Below are 15,165 nucleotides of genomic sequence, written 5' to 3'. Positions count from 1 at the left end.
ACTCTGAGATTCGATAACTTGCCCCAATTGCACAGTTAGAAAAGAAATGGAACTGGAGCCAGCTAAGGCCAGCGCTGACACCAAAACCCATTGCTTTTCCCTCTCCAGCAAGCAGCTTCCAAGAAAGACACTCCAGATCTTTTGAGAAGCCATCTGATCTGACTTCTGGGACAATGTACTATCCGGCCACTTGAGGCTGTCTCCCAGTCCCAGGTTTTATTGAGAGGGACTTGGAGAGCATCCAGTCCATCCCACAAGGTAGTTCTAGTGTCTGTCACTATGTGACTCAGCAAGTCACGGCTCTCTGAGCCCCAATTTCCTCATCCCTAAAGTATGAGTTGGGCTAGATCAGTGGCTCTCAAACCTGGTTGATGTCAGGACCCCTTTACATGCTTTAAAGTTATTGAGGACCCAAAGAGCTTTTGTTTTTTTGTTTGTTTGTTTGTTTGTTTTGCGTTATGCGGGCCTCTCACTGTCGTGGCCTCTCCCGCTGCGGAGCACAGGCTCCGGACGCGCAGGCCCAGCCGCTCCGCGGCATGTGGGATCTTCCCGGACCGGGGCACGAACCCGTATCCCCTGCATCGGCAGGCGGACTCTCAACCACTGCGCCACCAGGGAAGTCCAGAGCTTTTGTTTATGTCAGTTATGTCTATTATTATTTACCATTTAAAAAATTAAAACAGAAACTTTGGAATAACAGTTTCCCAAAACAAAAGGAAATGCAGCGAGATGAGTGGAATTGTTTGACAATTTTGTAAATCTCTCTAATGTCCTACAGCTTAAGACAGCTGGATTCTCATATCTGCTTCTACATTTAATCTGTTCTGTATTACATGTGATGTAGTCTCTGGAAAACTCCACCGTACTCTTCTGAGAGAAGGAGAATGAAGAAGGCAAATAATGTCTTACTGGTACCATGGAGATAGCTTTGTCTCCACTTCCCCTGCAGGGCTTCCAGAGGTCCTGACCACCCACTTAAAAAAAAAAAATTTTTTTTATTTATTTAGTTTTGGCTGCGTTGGGTCTTCGTTGCTGTGTGCGGGTTTTCTCTAGTTGCAGCGAGGGGGGGCTATTCTTCGTTGCAGTATGCGGGCTTCTCACTGCGGTGGCTTCTCTTGTTGCGGAGGACGGGCTCTAGGTACGCGGGCTCAGTAGTTGTGGCTTGCAGGCTCTACAGCGCAGCCTCAGGAGTTGTGGCACACGGGTTTAGTTGCTCCGCAGCATGTAGGATCTTCCAGGACCAGGGCTCGAACCTGTGTCCTCTGCATTGGCAGGTGGATTTTTAACCACTGCGCCACCAGGGAAGCCCCCTGACCAACCTTTGAGAATTGTTTCCTCCAGCACTCAGAATCACCTGGTGGGGGTCCTGATAAAATGCACATCTGGCCTATCCTAAACCTGTGGTATCAGAATTCACATTTAATAAGGCTCCTTGCACACTGGAGTTTGGGGACACCGGTGTGGGAGAGCTCCAAGATTCCTGCCAGCCTGGCTCATCCAGAGCTACCGAGTGACCTGTTTTGGTAGAGTTGGGATTAAGGCCCAGGTCTCAGTGCAGGGCTCCCGGTGGCAGTCGGCTCCTGCTCTCTGGCTTGCCTGGCTTATCAGTTCACATCTCCCTACTCACTTTCCCATTCAGGGAAGTGCTGAGGGCAGCTGGGCGCCTCACTTACAGCTTTAAAATAAATATTAGGCTTGCTTACAGCTATACATTTTCTGCATGCAGCAGAAGCAAGAAGTGAAGGACGGAGCCCATGGGGCAGGGACCTCCCTTGCCCACAGGAGAAAGTTCTGTGCTAAGCTTGCCCCCCCCCCCCCCCCCCCGCAACCCCGGGTATCTGTGCAGTGAGTCATCCACAGTTCATGAGTGTCGGGCTAGCCAATGGGAGCATAAAAAAGAAAAGAAAAACTATACCCTCAGGAGTGTAAGGTCTGGCTGGTGCAAAACAGGCAAATGTGGAAGCAATTCAAGGAAAAGAACAAATTGCATAAAGAATGTCTCTAGTGGAGAAACCCTAATGTAGAATACTTACATACTAGATAAAGTGGACTGTGATATCGCTTTTAAATTTCAGAGTAAGATTCCACAATTGCACTTAAAAAACATTGTGATTTAATTAACACAAAAAAACTGCAAAAAACCCGGCTATAGTGGGACATTTGCTTACATGGAAGTTATAAGAGTATCTGTTAAAACCTATGTTACAAAGTAACCTGTGCAATTGGTGTGATGGAAATAGCCTTGGCCTTGAATCGGTCACAACTGGGCCACTAACTAGCCGTTAACTAGCTGCAGTGACTCTAGTAATGTAACATCTGTTGAGCACTTACTATGTGCAAGGCACTGTTAGGTGACATGAAGCATTCACAGAAAGCAAAAACCCTAAAACGCACCGGAGGATGCTAAGCCTTGGTCACAAGCGTCTGCACCGGAGGCGGCAGGGTTCAGGGCTGAGAGTTAAGATGCCTCGTGCACTGTGGACCGTGCACGTGGGAGATGCGTATTTAATGCCCTGGACCGCCATTCACCAGCACGTCGCCTCTAGTTCCTCAGCTGTACGGGAAGGGGTGCAGTGATACGACCTCCAAAGCCGGGCCCCATCGCACCCCAGCAAGGACATAACCCGCCTGCTCTCTCTGCGCCTGTTTCTCCACCTGCAAAAATGTCTCCCACACAACGTCGTGGCGAGGAGCAACATTTCCTGGCACCCATCACACGTGCCCACGGACAAGAATACACCTCGGACCCTGCCCGGCTGGGGCAATTTCACGCGTCAACCTCAGAGTGCACCGCAGCGACGGGAGGAAGGAGTGATGGACCCTTGAACAACAGGTGTTCAAGTGCCCGCTACACTAGAAAGCGCGGCCCGACGTGAGCCACCACCCTTCCGCACAGAGCCGCGGGGCAGAGCCCAGACCCTACGTGTCCGCCCTTCCCCGCGTCCCGCGCCTGCGCCACGCCCCCGCGCTCTTTGGGGAGATGGCATCGATGTGCTCGGCGCTCTCCTGAGCCAGTCCTAGGAGTGGGCGGGCCCATTTGCCTCAGGTGGTCTAACAGGCGCCGGGGCGGGCCAATGGCGTGGCTACGTGGCTCCACCCTTTCCTTGCGATTGGCCAGCGCTGGAAAGCCGCGGCCTGGGCCTCGGGAGACTAGCGGGAGAGGGATTTAGTCCCGGTCATCCGCGCCGCGAGGTCTCTGCTTGCCGGCTGTCCTCGGTCCAGCCTGCTCTGCCGCCGCCGCCGCCGCCATGGCCCAGTGAGTGGCCGCCCGCGGGCTGCCGGGGAACTTTCCGGGGGCCGACGCGGAGGCCGGAGTCGCCCCAGACGTCGCTTCGCCCCTGGGGTTGCCTGAGCCCGGCCTCGCGGCGCCCGGAGCCCCGGACTTCCAGGGAGCCGCCGGACCCCGAGCCAGCCCCGCGGCCTCGCCTTTTCTCGGACCCAGCCCCTGTGCCCCTCGCGGCGGCGCAGGCGGATCCGGTTCCTAGCGAGGGAGAGAGGGGAGGGGACAGGCGTGGCCACGGGAAGCCCGGGCCGCTAGAAGGCCTGGCTGTGGGAGACGGGAGGCCTGGGACGAATCGTCAGCAGCTCGGCTAGAGCGCAGAAGAGGCTTCGTGCCGTGGACCCCCCTCCTGCGAGCATGTTTGGTTGGCCCAGGAGAATATGAGGACCCGTGAAGTGGCAGAGCGGGGTGGCCCGCCTCGAGTTTCACGGAAGGCTGCAAGCCCGGGGTCTAAAGTGCAAAAGGGAGGAGGGGGTTAGAGGAAAGTTAAGACGAGTTATCAATCACAGCAAAAGCTAGAAAGTTCTGGGTCCCTGACTTGGAATGAATTAAATGCAACTGACAGTTGCCTTTGTTCCTTTTCCCGTCTTTCAGAGCTGATGTTGCCCTGATTGGACTGGCTGTCATGGGCCAGAACTTAATTTTGAACATGAACGACCACGGCTTTGTGGTAAGTTAGGAGGGGCACACTCTTCCCTTACGGGTTCTTGTTGCCTTAGTCTGAGTGCTGGTGACCGTTCTGATTCCGAAGATCCCATATAACCTGGAACATGGTTCTCTTTATATGTGCTCTGTTGCTGCTTAGAACATTTTTGCAAGCGATAGAGAAGCACCACTTTACATGGGGGTGTGGGAGGGGCAGCTCCACAGTTCTCTGAGGAAGGAGAGTCCTGCTAAATGCATCTGCAGGTTCTTTCAGTCTTGCAGCCTTGAATAAACCTGTTGGGATCCTAAGGAGGAGAAATCCCGCTGGGAGTATAGATTTCGGACCTTATTGCCTAATGGGATCTGGTGAAACGTTCGGGTGTGAACACTAAACTGGCTTAGATACAAGGATTATCAGTGACAGAAGATAACAGTCTGGAACTAGTTTGTTCCCAGATTTGAGTCCGAACCAAAATAGCGACAGACTTTGTCTAGCCTGATAAGTTTTGGGCAGTTGACATTTGCCTATATTCAGTTCTTTGCCTTTTCATCCTATTAAAATTAACTTTACGGTGATCAGTCAGCACTTGGGTGGGGAAAAGGTAGAATCAGGGTCCTACCTCCCCAAAACCTTGGGCTGCATAGAAATTCCCTTGTCACTTGGCCCTCAGTCTGAAGGTCTTGTACGTCCCAGATCTCCTGATCAGGCCTTTTGTCCTTCTAGGTCTGTGCTTTTAATAGGACAGTCTCCAAAGTTGATGATTTCTTGGCCAATGAGGCGAAGGGCACCAAGGTGGTTGGTGCCCACTCCTTGGAGGAGATGGTCTCCAAGCTGAAGAAGCCTCGCCGGATCATTCTGCTTGTGAAGGCCGGTCAGGCCGTCGATGATTTCATTAAAAAACTGGTGAGGCCAGCTCTCTCCCTGCTGCTACTCGTATGACAGAATGTCTCTCGTTCCCTTCCTTTAGCTATTTCACTTTTTTTTTTTTGGCCGCGTCAGGTCATAGTTGCGGCACGCGGGGTCTTCCGTTCTGGTGCGCAGGCTATAGAGCGCGCAGGCTTAGTTGCCTCGCGGTATGTGGGATCTTAGCTCTCCAACCAGGGATCGAACCCGCATCCCCTGCATTGGAAGGCGGATTCTTCACCACTTCCCCCCAGGGAAGTCCTTCACTTCTTTTTGCTTAAGAAATTTTGTCCCTTTTCAGTTTCTGGATATGATCTGCTCAGTTCTGACAAAATGTTGCTTAAAAGTCTCAGTGTTGGTTAACTTGACTGGCACCAGTTAACTAAAAACATACCCTCAAGTAGTAATAATTCTTAGTATATAAAATTCTGAGGACAAGAGACACGTCCATAAGAATTCATTATCAACCAGAATAGAATAGAAACAGTAGTAATCTCAGTGAGCTCTATCTTTGATATTCAAAAAAAAAACCTTATAGGGTTTTTTTTGTTTGTGTTTTTGTGTGTGTGTGTGTGTGTGTGTGTGTGTGTGTGTGGGGGGGGGGGGGGGGGGGGGTACGCGGGCCTCTCACTGCTGTGGCCTCTCCCGCTGCGGAGCACAGGCTACGGACGCGCAGGCTCAGCGGCCATGGCTCACGGGCCCAGCCGCTCCGCGGCACGTGGGATCCTCCCGGACCGGGGCACGAACCCGCGTCCCCTGCATCGGCAGGCGGACTGTCAACCACTGCGTCACCAGGGAAGCCCCAACCTTATAGTTTTGATTGTGTATTATGAATGTTTAGCGCTAGTCACTATTAAACCTGTCCAAATTTAGAAATAGGTTTCATTTTTCTCAGTATTCCTATAAAGCAACAATTCTCAAATTGTTGCATCATTTAATATAAATGACAGGAGATCCCCTTAGGGAGTCCCAGCACATGTATCTTTTTTTGGAAGAAGGAAGTAGGCGCCCGGGTGGTGCTGGCCGCGCTGTGGTAGGTGGCTGCCTCGGTGCAGTTCTGGTCCCTGGCCATCAGCTGAGGGGGCATTTGCATCACAGAGGTGCTGATCTCGGTTCTTTGACACATTGTAGTCTGACCCCTTATTTAGGCTTTCTGCCACCTCAGGGCCAGGGGATAGTGCGCCCATTTGTTCGTGGTCACCGCCATCTGTACTCTCCCCAACTTGTTCTCACCGGAGGCCTGATGGCCTCTCCCCCACTGGGGTGTCTGTGGGAGAGGAGGGGCCGCAGGGACAGCTGCCTTTTCCCCAGGGAGTGTGCCCCGCAGCTTCTGGTCAAAGCACTGTTGCTATAAGCTTCTGGGGGGGCGCCTCTTGGGCCCCTTTCCTCAGCGTACCTCTGGGGGAAGATCCCACTGTATTGGCCAGGAGGATTGCCCTCAGCATCAGTAAACGGGGACAGCCTCATTGCCAGTGCCCTGCAAAGACATGTTTCATCTTCACGGAGAACTTTATTGAACAACGTATTCATTAATCGAAAGAGCTTTTTGGCCAACCCCATAGATACTGAAAAACAGTTTTACAGTATCAGCTCTGAAAAAACCCAGGCGTTAGCCATTTGGAAGAAATGTTTTGTTGTGAGAAGCATTGTAACAATAAACAAAGGAAAGGGATGAACAGTCCTTTTCCAGAGGAGTAGTGTTACCGGTGGGTTGTTTCTACAGCGAGAGGAGTTTGTAACCAGTATGCTACCGTTAAAAAAAAAAGAGACCTAGAAAGGAAGTTGTGATAAAGGACACACCAGACTTTGTGTAGTAAGATGCCAAGCTGCCTATGATCAGCTACGGACAGAATGGACTGAAAAATGGTAGAGTACTCTTCAGCATAGGGCAGTATTAAGTAATGTTACCTGGAGCCTTGTTGGGGGAGACTGAATAATGAATACAGTAATAAAGCCAGCCTGATGGGTGTGGCGTAGGAAGATACTCTTGTTCAAGGCTTGGTCTCTTGCTGCCATCTCCAAGTGGTGTTGATCAAATTGTTTATTCATACACAAAACCATTTGATATTTACTGGACCCCTACTCTGTTCTAGGCAGAGATTTTATAGGTCTTTTTTTAAAAAATTAATTTATTTATTTTTATTTGGGGCTGTGTTGGGTCTTCGTTTCTGTGCGAGGGCTTTCTCTGGTTGCGGCGAGCGGGGGCCACTCTTCATCGCGATGCATGGGCCTCTCACTATCACGGCCTCTCTTGTTGTGGAGCACAGGCTCCGGACTTTATAGGTCTTTTAGAGCTAATCCAATTTGGGAATAAAAATCAGGCAGGTGGTACACATTGGAAGCACAAAATTTTCCAAGTAGGTTTTGTTTTTTGTAAAAATCTTAGTTAAAAAGAATTATTTTGGTTGTGGAGAGTTCTGACTGGGTTTGCTAGCCCTGAGCTTTTAAATAGGGTCTAGTTCTAGCCCCAGAGAGGATTGTTAAAGATTAAATAATACATGCATACTTTCAGACAGGGTTTATTTGGGATAAATTCTTGTTTGCTTTAATTGGCCAAGGTATATTTATTTTTGACTTTCATTTTTTTGGTTCGCCTAAATGCTGGTGTCTGGTTATAGGTACCCTTGTTGGACACTGGTGACATCATCATCGATGGAGGAAATTCTGAATACAGGGATACCACGGTAAGCATTCTTCAGTCCACATTCTTCCAGGTTCTGAGAACATTCTAGAAAATACCAGCATTGCACATGTGACAGAAGAGTAGACGTCTTTCTGTGGTGCTCTTTTGGGATTGGCCATCAAGACATAACTGATGGACGAGGTTCTCATTGCTCACATACATAACTCAAAAGAACGACTGCTGCTTAGATACGGCAGGCTGGGCGTTTATGCTTAACCTTCCCTTCCTGTCCCGCCACGCCGCGATACATCAGTGTGCAGTGTGGGTGGGCACCACTGTGCTGATGGTCTCGTGTGCCGGGAGAAGTCCTGTCTCATCTAAGTGTCAGATGGTCATTAGTCATGCTTGCATTAAACCAACTCTTCACTGAGTCTTATTGTGCAAGGTCTTTTCCTGTAAAACGAGAATGTATGTCTAGCTTTATTATTTCCCTTTGAGGACAGGGTAGCCATCTTAAACTTCCATGGATTTTTTTTTTTTTTTTTTTTTTTTTTTAATTCCCAAACAGAGGGGACTAGTAAGTCAGAAAGGGGATGAAATTTCTTGAATGACCAGGTTATTCGTGGATCCTTGGGTCATTTAAGTCAAATGTGGGATCTCCATACCTGTCTTATACCTCTTCTCATTCAGGGGGAGAAAGTGATTTTAGGGAAGCATGACGAAATTCTTTTTCTCTCATGTAGAGACGGTGTCGAGACCTCAAGGCCAAGGGAATCTTGTTTGTGGGGAGTGGAGTTAGTGGTGGAGAGGACGGGGCCCGGTATGGCCCATCTCTTATGCCAGGAGGGAACAAAGAGGCTTGGTGAGTACCAAAGGCACCACCCTTGCGTTGACACAGGGAGCCTGAACCTTGAGAACGGGTGAGCTGTGAGCAGTCCTGCCACCCGATCTCCTCTGTGCAGTCTGAGTGTTGGAGATGGGAGGTGCTGGAAATATTTCTTTTATGTATACATTTTGTTGCTTTGACATAGCGCATGTGCCTGTTCCTCCTTTCCTTTTTTCTTCTGTTATTTCCTCTAGTACCAATAATGGAAGTTCTAAACAGGCTTCAAGGGTTCAGAGGCTTTAATGAGGCAGCTCAGATAATGTCCTGTGCACTGTCTGGACTTAGGAGTAAGGTCTGCCTCATGAACTCATATATGGTGTATTTAATCATTGTGAGTAACGGCAAAATCAGACAGGGCTTCTTTCGCCCCGGGGAATGAGGTGGAAAATTTTTATTTGACTCGGGAAGAAACGAATTTTACACTGCTCACTGTGCTGTGTATAAGAGGAAGGGTTGGCCGCAGAAGGGATGCCTTGGTGATGATGTAGCAGGAGGGCTGTATAAGGCATAGGCTGGGGGTGATGAGCGGGCTAGGTGATTAAAATGAAAAGATGCAAGTAATTAATTATACATAATGTAGACTGAAGGAAACACCATTGCTGAGACTGCAGGAAGAGAGAAAGCCAGATAGAGGATGATAGAGAGATGGAGCAGAACAGAAAGCAATAGAAAAGGAAGGATCCTTGTGAGGGAGACGTGGGAAGGTAACGTGCTTTTCTGAGTGAGTTTGGTTTCCGAATATTCTAGACTTATATTAGGCATTAAAGTAAGGAGTGACCAAACCTAATCCCCCAAGGTGAGGGGTTGACTGGGGAAGATTGGTCTCTTAATTACCTCCCTAATGATTACGTCTGGGGATTCTCTTCCTTATGTTAAGGTCTAGAAATAGAGGCCTTCCTGCTTCTCAAAAACTTAAAAATATTTATTTTGGGGTACCGCTAAGTGGGCTGTTACAAATGCAGACAATACACATGAAAACGTCTGATATACAGAGGTGCTCTAGTTCTCATTAATACATTTTCTCACACTGACCTGTTAGAAGCAGAAAGGGTACTTTAACCTGAAACAATCAGTCGAAGTTCAGGGAAGCTCTAAAAGCTTAAGATGTAGCTACCCTAGCCCCCTCCTCCTGAGTGTTCACTTTGCAGCCCTGTCAGGTTTTGTGTCTTCACCAAAACCCTTTTGTGAAGAAGGCTTTATTGGTCAAAAGTGAGGAGAATAATAGGGAACAGCGTCAGGAGTGACTCTGTACTCCTGGGGGAGGCGTGGACGGAATGAACAACAGTTGTTTTTTCTCTGGATGATAAGGAATGTAGCTCTTGGAAATGTTGCATGGTTCTTTCTGTCCAGAATCCTGCTGTGCTTGATAACATACATCCAGGCTAATAGAAGCAGGTGGTACCGGAACGGCTTGGAATCACGGCTTCTGATAGTGCAATAGAAATTTCTTCTGGGGCTTTGCTGACCCTCTTACCCAGCCTTTTTGTCTCCTGTCTCAAATCAGATAGTCCGCAGCCTCTGACTGATTTACCTTGAGGACTTAGCTTATTCATTACTCTTTTGTGGGCACTTCCACCGCCCGCTAGAAAGGAGACAATAGGGAGGCGGGGGGAGTCCTTGAGAATTTCGTGGAGACCCGGGCCTCCCCTTGTCAGCAGCTGAACCACCCACTTCCTTCCTACAGGCCCCACATCAAGGCCATCTTCCAGGGCATCGCCGCAAAAGTGGGGACTGGAGAACCCTGCTGTGACTGGGTACGTTGTGGGCCCCCCTGAAGCCAGTTGGCGCCACGGGCATTGACATGACCAGGTGCAGAGCAAGGATCACCATGGTCCCAGAGGTTTGCTTTGTGACCTAAGCTCCTCAATGTTTACGTCGCTAGCACAGCCGATGCTGAAAATGCATCAATTGTACATGTCCTTGTATCTTTTTTTTTTTTTTTTTTGTGGTTCGCGGGCCTCTCACTATTGTGGCCTCTCCTGTTGTGGAGCACAGGCTCCGCGGCCATGGCTCACAGGCCCAGCCGCTCTGCGGCACGTGGGATCTTCCCGAACCGGGGCACGAACCCGTGTCCCCTGCATCGGCAGGCGGGCTCCCAACCTCTGCGCCACCAGGGAAGCCCTATGTCCTTGTATCTTAATTGGAGGTTGATATTAAAAGCAGCCCTCATCAATTCATCTAAAGTATGGATTCCTTAAAAAAAGGAACAGGAAGGATGAGGTGAAGTAAGATTTTCTTTGCCATGTTACTTCATGGCTAAAGAGGATGTCAAGGGAGTTGCCTGGTGGTCCAGTGGTTAGGACTCTGCACTCTCACAGCCGTGGCCTGGGTTCAATCCCTGCTTGAGGAACTAAGATTCCTCAAGCCGCATGGCATGGCCAAAAAAAAAAAGAAGAAGAAGAAAAAGAAAGAATGTCAATGGGGTGGGGGAGGAAAAAAAAAAAAGAGAGAGTCAGAATCAAAAGTGTAGTTTGGGGTTTCCCTGGTGGCGCTGTGGTTGAGAGCCCGCCTGCCGATGCAGGGGACACGGGTTTGTGCTCCGGTCCAGGAGGATCCCACGTGCCGCGGAGCGGCTGGGCCCGTGAGCCATGGCCGCTGAGCCTGCGCGTCCGGAGCCTGTGCTCCGCAACGGGAGAGGCCACAGCAGTGAGAGGCCTGCGTACTGCAAAAAAAAAAAAAGTAGTTTGCTCCCTGGGGTAGGTATTCTGTGCTTAGAACAGAGTAAGCTGCAGCTCTTCGCCCTCACTGAATGCGAAGGAGGCCGAGGCAAATTCTTTCCCTTCCTATATCTTGTGTTGCTGGTAACATAAATTTTATCCCTTGTTACAGCCATCCCATGGATTAAGACAAAAACACTAGGCAGGGGAGACCTGCGTTGTCGTTCTGGCTCATTGACTAGCGGTGTGACATTAGGCAAGTCGTTTTCTTCCATGGGCTTCAGTTTTGTCATCTGTCAAATATGGGGGTTGGACTGGATGACCTCCAGGTTCTCTTTAGCTCCTGATCCCCTTGAGTTTTATTCTTCGTGCCATTTTTATGATGTTAGTTTTGTTTTATATGAGATAAAAGGTAGAGAAGAAATGAGGACTTGGGCCCACGGGGGATGAGGGTGGTCCTCCCCCCGGGCCTGACAGTGCCTGGTGGCTAAGCCGCTCCTTGCATTTTTTTTTTTTTTTTTTTTTTTGGTGGTACGCGGGCCTCTCACTGCCGTGGCCTCTCCCGCCGCGGAGCGCAGGCTCCGGACGCGCAGGCCCAGCGGCCATGGCTCACGGGCCCAGCCACTCCGCAGCACGTGGGATCTTCCCGGACCGGGGCACGAACCCGTATCCCCTGCATCGGCAGGCGGACTCTCAACCACTGCGCCACCAGGGAAGCCCCCGCTCCTTGCATTTTAACCAGTGGTCGCTGAGTTCACTCAGAACCTGCTTAGCGCTGACAGACGCTGGTGCTGTGATTTAGAAGACGGAGTAATTTTCTCACTAGTGTGAAGGATTGGGAAGGGAGCTTTTGTTCCTTGACAATACATTGCTACAGTAAAAAAAAAAAAAAAAAAAAAGTACAGTGACAGTAACTTCTTTTTAGATACATTTAGGACACAATCATGAGGAAATTAACAGTACTTGGCCTGTGTATCTTGATCAACTCCTGTTGACTTTCCATAACCCCAAGCCTTACTCTTAGGTTACTGAAAAGAAAAAACTGGTATAGATACTAAAAGCAGGCACCCCTTAGCTCAGTTTTGAAGTTATAGGAAGGAAGGGGTGAAGCAAGGTATTATTGGCCATGTTACTTCATGGCCAAAGAAAGTGTCAAAATCAGAATGGGGGGACTTCCTTGGTGGCACAGTGGTTAGGAGTCTGCCTGCCAATGCAGGGGACATGGGTTTGAGCCCTGGCCCGGGAGGATCCCACATGCCGCGGAGCAGCTAAGCCTGTGCGCCACAGCTACTGAGCCTGCGCTTTAGAGCCCGTGAGCCAGGACTACTGAAGCCTGTGCACCTAGAGCCCGTGCTCCGCAGCAAGAGAAGCCACCTCAATGCGAAGCCTGCGCACCACGATGAAGAGTAGACCCCGCTCGCTGCAGCTAGAGAAAGCCAGCGCGCAGCAACGAGGACCCAACGCAGCCAAAATAAATTAAAAAAAAAAAATCAGAAAGGATAGGCCAGCAATGGAAACATAGAGGACGTCTCTATGTCAGGGTGGCAGTGTGACAGCATCCACGCCAGCAGTGCTGCCAGCACTGGTCCACCGGCAGGCATATCCCTGTCATGGTGACGGGAGTGTCTGACTGCAGAACTCTCCTTGTTCTGACCCCTTGCCTCCAACGAGTTTTCAGATAATCTGGCTTCCCAAGTAGCTTGTCCACAGGGACAGAACGTGTTGATCAGACTAACACTTGTAACCATTAAGATACATGGTTAAATGTCTCATCATAAATTTACAGACTGGTATTCTGATTTTATACATCTTGCCAGCTTTATTAGAAATCAGTACCTTGTCAGTTGTGGGACCCTGGCAAGAACACATTTCCGGGCTTACAAGGTTGAGGGCAGACCTTGCATCTGTGGTCATTTTATCTCTCGGTGGCCATTACAACTACAGTATATTTTTATATTGTTTCAAGTACAAGTGATTTAATTAGCCAGCTTCTTTTCACCTGTGGCTGCTAGAAAAATAACTTCAGGAAAAAGAAGACTCCTTTTACTTGTGGGAGGGGGCTGGGGAGTGGAGAGTTACTTTTATTTGTTTTGTTTTGTTTTGTTTTGTTTTTTTTTTTTTTTTTTTTTTGCGGTATGCAGGCCTCTCACTGCTGTGGCCTCTCCCATTGCGGAGCACAGGCTCCGGACACACAGGCCCAGCGGCCACGGCTCACGGGCCCAGCCGCTCCGCGGCATGTGGGATCTTCCCGGACCAGGACACGAACCCGTGTCCCCTGCATCCGCAGGCAGATTCTCAACCACTGCGCCACCAGGGAAGCCCGGGAGTTACTTTTAATAGCCATGAGAAAGAATGGAAAATGTAGGCTAAAGGCCTCTGGGTACTTCACAGTGAATTTGGGGATTTTGAAAAACCCTTAAAGGGATGAGTTTGGCGGCAGTTCACAATAGCATCGTGCTGGATTGAGGCTTGCGTTGGGTTGTTACATGATGATTCTTCTTTTGAAAATACTGTAAATATTTGTTCGTGTTTGTTATTTTTCGTATGGGGAGGGAGCCTTGCCAAAGAACTGGATGTGGATTTCTCTGGTGTATTTCCTGGCTCCCTGAAGGCCTCTTGGCGCTTGTGGCTCTAACAGGTGGGGGACGAGGGGGCAGGACACTTTGTGAAGATGGTGCACAACGGGATAGAGTACGGGGACATGCAGCTCATCTGCGAGGCCTACCACCTGATGAAAGACGTCCTGGGCATGGAGCACAAGGAGATGGCAAAGGTGAGTCCCAGGCCCTGGGAGGGGCGGGGCGCTGCTCAGGTGAGAAGGCTTTGATGGTGACGATAAGTCCTTCCTCATTCTTTCTCCCTTGGTCATTCTGGTGGCCTGGATGGACTCGGCCTAATCTAAGGGAAGCTCTCAGTAACAGGACCATAAAATCTGATAGCCAGTCACTAAGCTAGAAGTTCCCAGAGACTCTTGGAGTAATCATCTCTCCCACTCAGGGACCCTGACTGTGTGTCAGGCCTGTGTCACTTAACTGCCTGGTCTCGTTTGATCCTCCGATGGTCCCATGTGGCAGGTGCAGCAGAAGCTCGCTTTTCTGATCCAGGTGGGACTGGCTGTTAGACAGCTATTCAAAAAATGGTAGTCAAAGTTGGGAAACATAAGCATTTCCCCCAACATTTTACTATGAAAATGTTCAAACATACAACACAATTGAAAGAATTTGACAGGGATCAGTTACATACACACAACCTAGATTCTACCATTAACATTTCACTGCTTGCTTTGTGAAATATCTGTCCATCCCTCTATTAGTTTTATCTTTTTTTGAAAATACACTTCAAAGTAAACTGCAGACATTTGTACTGTTTTCTCTAAATACTTCAGCATCATTAACTAGGCAAACATTTATTTTAACTGAAAATATAGGAAGGTATGTTCAGTCACCCATCATTTCATGGAGAGCCAGGTCCTTTTTGTTTTAAGTGTGGCTCTGCTGATTAGCATTTTAATCAACTTTCTTATCATCTAGAATTTGTTTCAAGTGGAACATGATTTAAAGACACTTGCAAGGCACACAGTGCAGAATCCTTCCAGATTTTTTACATTCTTTTCCCCCATAATTTTAAAATTTGTGTTGGGAATTCCCTGGCGGTCCAGTGGTTAGGACTCTGCACTGTCATTGCCAAGGGCCTGGGTTCAACCCCTGGTTGGGGAACTAAGATCCCACAAGCCATGCGGTGTGGCTAAAAAAAAAAAAAAAAAAAAAAAATTGTGTCATCCCCACTTATTTTGTTTCACTAACTTGCCTTTATTGTTCTTTCCAAAACAGTTTGACTTAGTTTTCATAGAAACATTGCTTTTCTTTTTGTGTTCATATTTAATTGGTTTACATAATATGAGTGCCAGGCACTGTTGTATGTTGGGGATATATTAGTGGAAAAAACAAAGTCCCTGCCCTCATGGACCTTGGAAAGACAGGCAGTAATGACTGAATATATAAAACTTGTTCATGATCACTATTATAAAGAAAAGTAAAAGTAAACGGGAGGAAGAGGCTGTTCCAGGTCGGGTGATCAAGGAAAGTGACTGTACGAAAACCCAAGTGAGGTGAGGGGCCACCTGGCTCTGAGGAAAGCACTGGCCTGGTGACCAGAAAATCAGCGTGAACA

The 15,165-nt window shown here is 48.9% G+C and overlaps 1 protein-coding gene across 1 annotated transcript in view; it reads left to right on the top strand.

Annotated features, from left to right (window-relative positions):
* Positions 1–3,097: 3,097 nt before the first annotated feature.
* PGD (phosphogluconate dehydrogenase) overlaps positions 3,098–15,165 on the top strand; it is a 16,620-nt gene continuing 4,552 nt past the window's right edge. Inside the window, exons 1-7 of the mRNA XM_059057906.2 lie at positions 3,098–3,256; positions 3,875–3,950; positions 4,650–4,829; positions 7,448–7,513; positions 8,196–8,314; positions 10,023–10,092; positions 13,634–13,768. Of these exons, the coding sequence (XP_058913889.1) occupies positions 3,249–3,256; positions 3,875–3,950; positions 4,650–4,829; positions 7,448–7,513; positions 8,196–8,314; positions 10,023–10,092; positions 13,634–13,768 (654 nt within the window). The 5' untranslated portion in view covers positions 3,098–3,248. The remainder of the gene's footprint in view (positions 3,257–3,874; positions 3,951–4,649; positions 4,830–7,447; positions 7,514–8,195; positions 8,315–10,022; positions 10,093–13,633; positions 13,769–15,165) is intronic.

The sequence above is a fragment of the Kogia breviceps genome, chromosome 1 (genome assembly GCF_026419965.1).
Source record: "Kogia breviceps isolate mKogBre1 chromosome 1, mKogBre1 haplotype 1, whole genome shotgun sequence".
NCBI lineage: Eukaryota > Metazoa > Chordata > Mammalia > Artiodactyla > Physeteridae > Kogia > Kogia breviceps.
Note: the sequence above shows the minus strand (reverse complement) of the source record. Positions and strands in the feature narration are given on the sequence as shown.